Here is a 12,197-nt window from a genome sequence, read left to right as displayed (position 1 = left end):
GCTGATGACGTAACAGATATGTTCGAGAGGCGTTCTCTGACTCATGTAAACTATAGACTTACAAATGTGAGCGGTCCTCTAACACATACATACCGAGCTTACTGGTAGTTTAAAAAATCAGGGGCGATTTTAGCCCATTTTTGGGGGTGCTTCAGCACCCCCAAAATGAATCAAAGCACCCCCAAAGATTTCCTACTTTTTTTTTTTTTTTTTTTTTTTTTTTTTTTTTTTACAATATTTGCTGTTTGTGTGACACACTGCTAAAAAATATAAAAAGCATACAGTACTGTACTTGTTTGAGACGTAACATTTTAACAACAAGGGTATAGAAAACCCCCTCTCCTCCTCCCAAAATGGTTTGTTCCAGCTCGCCTCTCCCCTGCTCTGGCTCTAGCGCTCTTGCTGCCAGAGCGATGGTGGCTGAGACGCAGCAGAGCGGAGGTGTGAGCATCTGGCTTAAAACAGGACATATTAGCTGCATTTAACCTTCAGTTACTCTTTATATAGTTAGGTAGGAGTCGGACCATGTTTCTTTTTAACTGAAAAACATTACACCAGGTAACCTGCAGTGTTGAAAACGTGTTTTCCGACAATGTTTGCTACTCTACAATCCGTCCTGCTCTGTAGTAAATTCAGCGACATTTGACCGTCCTGTTGCTCCCATTGAAATGTATACAGCCTGTTTAAAATCTAAAACTTTAAATTGTCCGCAGCCTACTGTTGGTTACCACTGTCCTGTTTGAAATGGATACTAACTGACTGAATGCCCATTAACCTTATAACTCCTGGTGTGTGTGTGTGTGTGTGTGTGTGTGTGTGTGTTTGTTTGTGTACAGAGAGACAGCCAGGTTTATAATGGATATAAGGAAGTTTTTTCAAAAAAAGGAGCCACATTCAGGTAAAAGTGTAAAATCAAATGATCCGTCAATCAAGAATAATGTTGGATCAGTGTTTCAATATTTATATCTTTTATTAGATGTTCATGTGGTTTGGTTATTTGCCTTTTGGTTGAAAGTACACTGAGAGAGGACTCTTTGTTAGTGATCTTAATAGAATTTATTTCATATTAATGTAATTTTTCATCTAATTGAAGACAATCTATTTGTGTATGATTGTCAGTCCAAAGAGGGAGAGAGGAAAGAGGGGAACATGAGGAGAAAGTACATGGTCAGGAAGAACCAGGTAAGAAAACAGACAGGGAACAGTGACAGGCACAACAGAAACTGTTCAACTGACAAAGAGGAAAAACCTGATTTTACTCATACAATCTGGAAGTTGTGTCCTCCCTATATTAAAGCTGCTATACAGAATCTGCAAAACAAACTGGGTTTAAGCATTTTTGACCCTCTTTAACAACATTCCAACATAACATTATAATTGATTGGGGAGATTAAAATTAATGACATATTTTTATGTGGTTCAGCCACAACTCTACTAAAACCTCAGCCAGTAATAGGTAGGCCAACTTTTGGACCGTCCAGTTATCTGTGTGCACCACATTTGCGCATCAGAAAGTGCCAAACGGCCCTGGTGGAGTGAGGAGTTGTAAAGAGAAGCAGAGTGCTCTGTTTATATTCTAAAAATGTTTTAAGCTTGTTTCAAAGATTCTGTACAGCAGCTTTAAATGTTTTCCAAAAGCACACATACACTTATCAGTGTTTCTCAAACGTTTTACAGTGTGGACCACCTGATAAAATGTCAAGCTCTCCCAAGGACCACTATGAAAGCATGAAAGTCATAAATCTTACAACACAAAATTAGTATATGCAGTAAAGATTTTTTCATGCATGGTATACATTCTACCAAAGGCAAAGTTGCCTCCATTTTTATATTCTTTTTTTAATATTTTGTAATAATTTATTTGTAATAATTTATTCTGTTTTGGGAGTGTTTTGTTTCTGTATTATATTATACATACACATTAAAAGTGAATCTCTGTCCAAAAAATGCAGTCAGTTTACTTCTTACTCACTATGAGCATCACTCATTATTCTCCCCAGTAATTAAGGTTAGCATATGTACTTTTTTTATTCTATCCATTGTTCTTTAGCAGCATTTAAATAACCTTGATCAGATTTGATGGTTTTGTTACAGACTTTTCAAAAAACGTGTTTTGCTTTTCTTTCACAAATGTGGGATTAAATTGTGTTAAGATGTACAAAACAGTGATGTCATGTTTTGTGACGAGGACCCAGGGACAGAGAGACTTGATGAATTTAAGAATCTTATGATTTAATAAAGAAATTTGCAAACTTGCACAGAGATGGTAAAATTATGATGACTGATAATGGAGATGAAGACAACAGACGATGAGGACAGGGAGGAACAGGGGTTTAAATGCACCAAAGTGACAGTCAGAGAGAACTCGGGACAACATTTAAGGATGCAGGGACTGACAGAGACAGGTTTATCTTGCCTGGCTGGGCAGCTCTCTGGGTGCTCAGCACCCCCAAAGCTCTGATCCTAGAATCGCCCCTGTAAAAAATTATGTTTCGTTTTGTTTATCTTTACAAAAAAAAATCGAAATCAATATCTTTGTAAAAAATAACTCTCTTACCAACTTTGATTTTTATTTTTCACGTGTTCTTTACAGAAGACCGCGGTGACTTTTAAAAAGTGTTTGTTGAATTTTATTTTATTTTATTTACCATGTTATCTGTATATAATGCATATGTTCACTCATGTTTTATTACTAAAAATATGCGATTCGTATTTGTGGCTTTCAAGTAGAGCAATCCCAGGAAAAAACAAAAACAAACCCATACGTGACTCCATGATCCTCCGTCTCGCTGACTATAAGCCCTCGAATTTAAAGTTGGAAAGCACAAGACCTTTAAAGAAATTAAATTTCGTGTACGCCATGAATACTACGCCATTGGTTTTTCGAAATTTCCGACGGTACTTGAACATATCATAGCAATACCTGCAGGACTCCACTAGATGACGTATTATGCAAAGAAACCACTCAGCCCTAGAGTAGAGAGGGCTCTGCTTCTGACTTGTGCTGGAAACTGGACCTAAATGATGGACAATAACTTTTTTCTTTTCTTTATCCACGTGTGTGTAGAATAATTTTCACCACCAACTAAGATATTTAAAAGCTGTATAAATAAAAGAAATAAAAGAAAAATATGCACACACCCTACTGACAGAAATAAAACCCTGGAGCTGGTTTGCTTCTGTATCATTGAATGTGTACTTGTCTAATACATGCTGTTCTTTGCTGGCAGAGGAAATGAAGCCCTGTACTTGGTCCCTCCCGGCCGCATGATGACGTTGTCCTGCTGACACTACGGATGTGGCCCTCATTGCTGGAATCTATTTTTAGATCCAGCCTCAAGGGCCAGACAGACAAACAGGGCAAACTGTCACTCAGACCACCTGCCACAGTTAGGCAAGTAGCCAAGGCATGCTGGCTGTGCGAGACTGAAAAAAAGAACAAGAGTACTGCAGTTGTGACCTTCATCAGAGGCTTCGACTTCCTGAGAATTTTGTTAAGGTTGATAGAAATATCTCAGCGTCCCTGGTGACCTCTGTATTGTTGGAGCTACGTGAAGGGGAGGAAAATAGAAACACATATGTATCAGTCATGGGCAGGACAGTATAGCTGCAGCCGAGGACAGTGGATATCATATCCTCACTATTGTTTCATGAAATGTAGGGACTTTAAAGGGGGAGTTCCACTAAATTCACACATAAAGGTCATTTTATTCGTCACAAGGTAGTACTCGCCCTGTTGGAGTACTTGTACAATGTTTTCTGTGCTGCTGAATTTAAAGCTGAAAATAAAATCTAGATGATGTTGTCAGGTCAAAGTGAGGATGTGGAGTTTCAGGTTTGCATGAAAGTTCATGACCAATACAAGATAAATGCATGAATACATGCACAGTGTGCACTAAATCTAATAATGGAAACACTCTAAGAAGACCAATTCTGAGCTAATCTAGTCTCAGTTACTGTAGATAGTCCTGTCCTTGCACACTCTGTTTCAGGAGCCAGTGGTTAACTAACAGGGTTAATAGTTCTAACCCCCGCCCACCCTGCTCTTGAGCAAGACGTTGATCCCCAAAGTGTAAACACTGGCAGTGCTAGATATTTCAAAGCACTTTATCCTGCTAGAGTAGACTGTGTACTGTCACACTGGCTGTAGGCTGAGTATACAAAAGCCAAAAAAAAAGTCTGGTTCCACAACTATGCAGTCTATTTTAATTCAGTAAAATCTACATAAGGGACACTAGGCAACTTTTAAGAAGAACAGGCTATAAAGACTGAATATATCACATATACATATTAAAAAACAGCCCTAGTTTCTACAGCTGTGGGACCATCATTGGGTAGAGAAGCCTTTAAAGCACTCTTGAGAATATTCTATGACTTCTCTCAGAAATGTAATACTGACACCTTTAAGAAGAATGAAAGCAGCCAGAGGTTCTGGAGCTCTGGTACATCTTTTCCACTGATGCAGTGGCTAAAATAGAAATCTTTAAACGCTTTAAAGACCACACTGCTACAGAAAAGCACCACGTGCTGGTCTTAAATTTGCACCCCAAAGATCAGTGGCAATCAGAAGAAATTCACGGGTGATTGCTGATCCACTGTGCTAAGATTTCCTTTCCCATTGGAGTCACTGCAGCTTCCATGACAGTGTTTGGTTCTAAAACTCTAAAACAAGGCTGGTTCTCTAAAGGTGCCAAGGAAGAAGTCTTGAGGAAGTCTGGTCACAGAGATGCTGTCCTAAGATGTTTTGGACTCATATAGAGTTCCCAGATCCTCAGCCACCACACCACGTTTGAGGTTAGGAAAAACCTGCTCAATTCCCGGCACAGAACCCTTTGAAGTAGAAAAGCCTGGTGTATTTATTTTCAATTGTTGGCACCTGATAGAGTCCAAAGTGGCCACTTTGACATGTTTTGTCTGGATGCGCTTTAGTTTCTTATATTTTCCTCCTTTTTTGGTAACCTTTTGCTCTCAGTCTGAGGTGGAGTTGTTGGACTGGTATTAAGTCTCAGGTTTTCCTGTCTGGACAGTTCTTCCCACGCCTGTTCCTAATGGTGTAATTAATTAATAATTTTGTTGATGGGTGGTGATTGTCCTGGCTGTGGTTGTCTGTAATCTCCTGTGCCTGTGTAACGCTCTTTCTCTGTGAACAAGAGAAACATGCTGCCTGCAAGTCACACATTCCTGAAGACTGTGAGCACCATTAGCCACTTTTCTCAGCTCTGGCATGCCAGCGCAGTCACCCTCAAAGGACTAACCTCCTCTCCACCTGCTTGCCAGCTCTCCACCCATCCCCTCTCAGCAACTAGCTAACCAAGTATACCTCCTGAGTTCTGAGTAAGACACTTGAAAACTCTCACTCTTACCAGTATCCATCTTGCTGCACTTCAATAAACATCTAAGCCTGCCAGCGTCTGCTCTTTGTCGGTTGTTCAAACCAGCTTAAGACACAGTAACAGGTGAGAATTCATATTTCATTACAGAATGAGTACGGACATTAAAGGGAGTGGTAAAGCAAATATACAGAGAGCTCATAAGGCACATCTATCTGCACAGCTGAGGCTATTAGATCATATCTGCCTGACTCTGGTTCTAATGTATACACCACAGATCTGCAGTGAAAGACCTGCAGTCAAAACAGTAACCTGCAAGACTGCAAGACTGACCTGACCTGGGAAATGTTTGCAGGTGATACTGATCTGGAAGACTATGCCAGTTCAGATCTGGAATGCAGACACTTTTGCATTACAAAAAAAGGACAATAAAGCTGTACAGCAAAGCAGGAATGCAGCCTTCAGGTCAGGGTACAGAGGAGCCTACAGCACAGCCATATTTACTTCCTCCTCTCCATCTGCTTTCACGCATTCACTCATTTAGGGATCTGAATTCAGCCTACAAAAGTGTAGCTCCTTGATCTTCCCAGTCATTCATCTGACACCAAGAAATACCAAGCAGGATGCAAACAGGCAGACAACTGCTCCGATTTGACTGTATATCATTTTATTTTGCGTTCTCAACATTGTCACAGTACTAGTTTTACATCAATGGGTATTTTTCTACTTAGAAACAGAATGCATAATAAAATAAGAGCACTCCTCTCTTCCCTTTGACTTCAGAAGTCTGGCTGTGAGTGTGAGAAAACAGAAGCATCTCAGGAAAGACGACAGAAACGGTGTTAACCGTGTAACAATTGGCTGTTCATCTCTAGATCCTATGATAATTCAGTCCTGTCGGAGGCAGAGAGAAGCAGTTTGATTATGTAAAGATCACAAGGGAGCAGGAATGCACCTTCAATGTAACTGTAGACACTGAATAGTAATAATAAGAATAATTAATAACAATAATTTACAGACTATTTACATATGTAACTCATTCTTTATTACCAACTTGCCATTAAAATATTTCCTCCATGTCCAGCCCTCTTTACTTTTACTTCAAGTCACATTAGATTCCATATTTACACTCAGCAGTACGCTGCCAGGTCTTTATACTCTACAGTGGAAATATGGGTGAAATGCATGCCGGAGGAGAATGATGCACAAACAAAAAAACACACTAGCAGGCCAAAACTCGTCTAGATGTAAACAAGCACAAGTCAGGGAAGTCGTAGCTATGCTGGAAGGTTAAGTTGTAGTCAAGCACGCCGCTTGACAGAGCAACGGTTGAAAAAACAAAAACAAACGAAACCAAAGAAGGAGAGCAGAAGAAAGAAACAGTAGGCATCAATGGCATGCAGCAAAGCACCTCACATGGAATCTGGACAGGTTTCACAATAGATCAGTGCTCTGAAGGAACTGGAAGGTTGTAGGGTAAGAAAAGTAACTCGGGTCCTTTTTTGGTATCTGCCTGTACCATTACTCTCTAATAGCCTGTTGGTGTTCAAATCCTGGTCTGAAGACAAACTTTGTGATTGGTCGGGTACAGCGTTGGGTTTTAAATACAGCCCCCAGTAGATTTCATGTTAAACTGATTTCAACAACGCAATATTGGCACTTTCCTGATTCTGTAGCACAGAAACTGCAGCCAACTATAAGGTGTGAACGTTACAGGAGCCTACAGTGCACGGACACAACACAATCTATTTTAAAGGTACTTTTTGTAAGGACATATTGCAAATTGTTTCACCACCAGGAGGCAGTGGTGAGTTGAAATGTTTACGGAGGTGTCGTTCTTTTCATTTTTTATGTTTTTTATTGTGTTGCCTTTTGCAGGCTACCATTGCAAATAGGAATGTTTTCGTAATGATTGACCTGATTTACAAGTTATAAAGTTACATTTATTTCAGCACCATCTTGTGGAACAAATGTGCATTGCGTGAAAGTACGGCTGGACCTTATTTTAACTTAACCCTGTAATGCCAAGTATATCATAATTGATACATGAGCTTTTTAGACCTTTACATTATCAGTGTGATTTATTTTTTCCTGAAAAACCGGAATAAACTGCACAATAAAAATTTAAGCAATAAATTGCATAAAAATGCCAGTTGTAGCAATAAATTATAACTCGTATATGCAAATTGATATTTCACTTCTTTTTTGTAAAAAATGAAAAGTACGGTTGAATAAACACTCTCAAAACATTTGAATTTTCTGGCAGTTATTTCTTGGTTCAGGCTTTTTGGGGTTAATACAGAGATGACGTCGATAAAGTCATAGTATTTGTTTTTTTCCCCACATTATTTGATGGCTTCAGTTCATTTCAGAAGTTTTTTTATTCTAATAGCGTGGATTTTAAATACGTACCTTTAAATAAAATTTTACTTTTTCTAAAATAAAAAAAAGATAAAGAATCTAATTGGTTTTTTTTAAACATTACTAAATGCTTTACAAAATCAGTAATAAAACTTTAAGAAGCACAAGCTTTGGGTTGCCAGGTTGTAAGGTCTTGGCAAATCTATATCCTCACTGAACATTTCCAGGAAATATTGATGGAGTTCTTATAGTTTTTGTATCTTATTTGCTTAGAGTATCACCTCAATAAGAGGCAGGTTATACTGTTTTATGTGAGAGTTAGCACATGTAGAGGGGAAACTGTGCCAAGTGTGGAACCTGCTTTGTATATCAACGAATATCACTTGAAACTGCCCTTTGGACTTTGCACAAACTCTAAATTCTGCTTGCACACGTGGGAGGTTTTACTTGTTTATATATGCTTTCCAAACCAGAGTGGGATCATATAAAATTGCTTATTAAACCTACTAATGTTTGGAAACTCAACAGAGTACCTTTAGCCTGTGGGACAGCTTTGAAAAAATTACATTTGAAAATCTATATACTGATAACATTGTGCAGCCAATCAGAAACTAAATGGCTTAAAAAGAAGGAGAACAGAGCTGTAACTGCTTGTTTCAGACAGCGCTAAACTGAGTATGTAAACATGGATTATTCTGAACAGTGAAAAGCATGCAAAGCTACTGCAATAAAAGCAGAGAGCTAAAAAAACAGTGTAACAAATACCATTTATAATAATCAGTCAGCTGCAGACTACAGATTCCTGGGGAAAAAAGCTACTTTTGGCTGCTCTTTGCCAAAGCAGTTAGCGCCTCACGTTTGATGCCCGTCCTTACACAAACACCAAGGGATCTGTGTCTCTTCTCTGGATTGAAGAGGGGACGTTTGGCTTGTTGGGTGAATGTGTAAACTACTAGACTGTTAGAGAGAAACCTTAAAAATTTATAGTATATCATAAAAATGTGTAATTTCCTGTATAACTGGGTAAACATTAGGCCACAAGACACTTTCCAGAACTTGGCAACCCAAAAGTTGTCTTATAATGAATACAAAGAGCATTTCTAAGCGTATTAATCAATCAAACATTATGAAGCAAGTATAAAGTGTGGCTTTAATTGAGGGCATATATATTTAAGAATACTGATCTACTGGACACCACGTGAAAACGGTAACGTGTGCGCCGCTGACGGACAGAGAGAAAATGTGAAGATAAAAGTTTCCTTTTTAAATAATCGATTATCACTCTGATTTTCAAATGACAGAATACACAGAGCTTTCCCCGTTACAGCTTTGATCAGGTCCTGCTTTAACTACAGTTGAACACTAACGATCCAGTTTAACTACTGTACTGCATGTGGATCGGGTTAAAATACAGATTTGGTTACTTATCGTCTGGAGTGACATGAACACATCGCTGACTTCGGTTAGCTGTATTTGAAGAAGTCAAAACTATTCTACCTTTTTTTTTTTTAAACAACTGTCAACTGTAACACTGATATAGTTTGGGAGTACACAGTTTGAAAATAGCCTCAAGATATAAGGTTACATGCAGTTCTTTTCTGTGACACTCTGCATCAGTGTGAAAGGTCCAGTTCCTCCAAATCCATGTGGATACTTGCACTTCACTGAAACACTGAGAAAGAAATGCCAGAGGACGCCGGAGGGAGAAAGTAAAGGGCGAAACTAACAGAACGACCAACAGATTGAACTTGTTCTTCGACAAAAACAAACAACAACAACAAAAAACAGTAAATACATATTGCACTAGTTTAAAAAAATGCATCTCACAGTCTTTAAGCAGATACAGACTAACTCCTGCCATTGATATCAGCTGATGTCGAATGAGCGCTGCATCTGCCGCTTTCAGAAACAGAAAATATGCTCCAGGACAGCAGCCCCCCCTGCCTCCGCTCCACACACACACCACAGATACTGTGCACGGGATGACCGGGAGGTACAACCAGCCATCCCATAATATGTCAGAAAGATGATTGATATAAAACCGCTCTCTGTAACGAGTCAAGCACAAGGGCGCTGTCACCATCACAGAATGATAATTATTGATTTTTGCTCTGTGGCGTCCATCCCAGGGAAAAAACCTCAAGACAAAACAAAACAGTCAGTTACGGCACGCTCGCCGTCCCAGCAGACGCACGGGGAAACCGAAGAGGGCACGCTCAGCCAGCTGAGAGCTTCCACAGTGGGACGTGTTTCCCTGCTGCACAGTTTCTCCTTTAAGTTTCCACATGAAAAACATCCAGCATCCTCCTCCTCCCCCTGCAGGACAGACTTGCAGAGTCCCACCAGGCTGCAGGACAGCCTTTATATATTCGTATTGTTCATTGGATTCTAAAAAAATAGTTAAAAAAATAAAAGGAGGGCAGGCAAGCAGCGAGCGCCGCTGGCTTCCTTTGCTTTCCAGAGCAGGAGAGAGAGAGAGCTCCGGCCCGGAGACACGTGCAGTGGATGAGACTGTAGGCGGGCTGGAGTGCAGCAGCCCTCAACAATCTAACTTCTAGCTCAAAGGCAACCATTCACAGCAGTACTCTCGCGTCCGACTGCCTAACTAAGAAAAGCTTCGATTGGTTTCTTAACAGTGAAACTACGCCATCTATGTGCAAGTATAATACTGAGAGTTTTCATCGATGCTGTTTGTTCTGTAGTAATAACTATAATAATAACATTTGATATTATTATTTTACAAAATACTATGCACAATATACATAAAGCAATCTGTGTGACTAAATTAGTAAATGCTTTAATAATTGGCACATTTATCACTGCTAACAGAGATATCACAGTGCACTGTGAGCTACTGCTACATTAAATACTTGCACAGCCACGGCTGAGCTGTCGTCTTCGTGTCTGTTCAGCCAAACCGTCTTGACAACGTTTAAAGTTACTGTGTGAAGATTAACATGTACTTCTTGTGTAAAATACTAGTAAGCGAGTTCCGGTAGTTTACTGAGAAACAAACAGTAGTTGTGGTCTTTGTGCATGCTCTTGTCTGCTGCTCCTGAAGCGGGTAGACGTGTCTTATGTCCTGAAACAAAATGACAGAAGCGGCTCTAAAAGAAAGGAAGAAAATCTGAAGGAGGCACAACGGGATCTCGTCTGGCTTCGTAGCCCCAGACCGGCGATGCACAGTGCCACCATCATGTCAGCCCGGGAGGAAAAGGTTCAGCTGCAGGGTCCAGAGAGGACGCCCTGCCCCTCACACCACTGTGCTGATGCCGCTGTGCTTGGGCTTGGTGCTGCTGGGTCCCTGGGAGGATGGTGGCGGCGCGCCGTGGTGGTGGGGAGGGCCGTGAGTGGGGTGGGTGGAGGAGTGCGGTGGGTGGCTCCCGTGCCCATGGGGCCCGTGAGGATGAGCCGGGTACGGCTGCTGCTGGCTGTGAGACGGGGGAGGGTGGTACTGGTGCGGTGGGTGCTGCAAGTGGGCCGGCGGGTGGTAGTGGTGATGGTGGTGATAAGGGGGTGGGTTCTGGGTCATGTGGCAGAACTGGGCGTGGTGCGGGTGCATGGGCACCGGTCCTTCCGTCTCCACGCGGGCTGTGTGGTGCAGGTTGGCTGGGTGCGGGGTGTGGGAGATGAGAGTAGGGTGCAGCTGGGGCTGAGGGGTGGGGCTGGGCGACTTCACGCGCCTGGTGCCGAACAACGATCCGAGCAACGAGGAAGAGTTGGGCAGGGACTGGGCGCTGTGACGGGATGGGCAGTCTCGGCTGGAGGGGGCTCTCCGCCGCATGTGAGGACTGCTAATGATGGACCCCTGCAAGAGAGAAGGCTGTCAGATCACACAGACAATCACGAGAGCCGCAGCAGACAAACGCACACCTGCACTTTCGTATGCTCTGCAGCGTGCGCAGCCTCGCTCAGTTCTTTTCACAGCGCCACCGACCACATGACCAGCTACAGCTGATCTCAAATCTCCCATGATTGCTTGTGCTGCCTTGTGGAAAAGCATCTCCATTTCCTTTTCCAGTTCACTGCCTTTGTTTGTCTATCCATGCTAACATCTCACGCTCCACTCTCCCGAAATGGTCTGGAGGCTCAGCTTGCCGAGCCTGTCAGAGCCCGCAGTGTCTGCGCTGTCATGAGTACACACACAGCTTGTACGTCTTCAGCTCTGACAGCAGATGCTTTTGTGAGTTTTCATCACTCCTACCTCTGGTTTCTGAGCTCTCTAAATACATGTAAAAACAATCTGACCCTGCAGACCTGAATAAGGCATTTTGCCATTTGCATGCAGCTCATACTTTTAGATTTACTGTCTTTAACTAACAGAAATTTCCCCCAAGCCTGGCGAAGAAGTAATTTGTACATTTTCTTTACATTTTCATAGCACAAAACACACAATAAACGATAAATATAACACAAGATAAATACAACACAGTCTAACCAAAATCAATAAAGCCATGCATAAAGTGCACAATGAACTAATAATAGATGATCTTCAAAATCCAAAAA

General features: G+C 41.3%; 1 protein-coding gene across 4 annotated transcripts in view; it reads right to left on the bottom strand.

Moving 5' to 3' along the window:
- Window positions 1-5,975: 5,975 nt before the first annotated feature.
- iqsec1b (IQ motif and Sec7 domain ArfGEF 1b) overlaps window positions 5,976-12,197 on the bottom strand; it is a 247,316-nt gene continuing 241,094 nt past the window's right edge. For all 4 annotated transcript variants that reach the window (XM_087840477.1, XM_087840479.1, XM_087840478.1 and 1 more), the window contains one exon: window positions 5,976-11,499. In XM_087840477.1, the coding sequence (XP_087696603.1) occupies window positions 10,945-11,499 (555 nt within the window). In that variant the 3' untranslated portion in view covers window positions 5,976-10,944. The remainder of the gene's footprint in view (window positions 11,500-12,197) is intronic.

This window comes from Neolamprologus brichardi, chromosome 5, assembly GCF_056152115.1.
Source record: "Neolamprologus brichardi isolate AB-2024 chromosome 5, ASM5615211v1, whole genome shotgun sequence".
Lineage (NCBI taxonomy): Eukaryota > Metazoa > Chordata > Actinopteri > Cichliformes > Cichlidae > Neolamprologus > Neolamprologus brichardi.
Note: the sequence above shows the minus strand (reverse complement) of the source record. Positions and strands in the feature narration are given on the sequence as shown.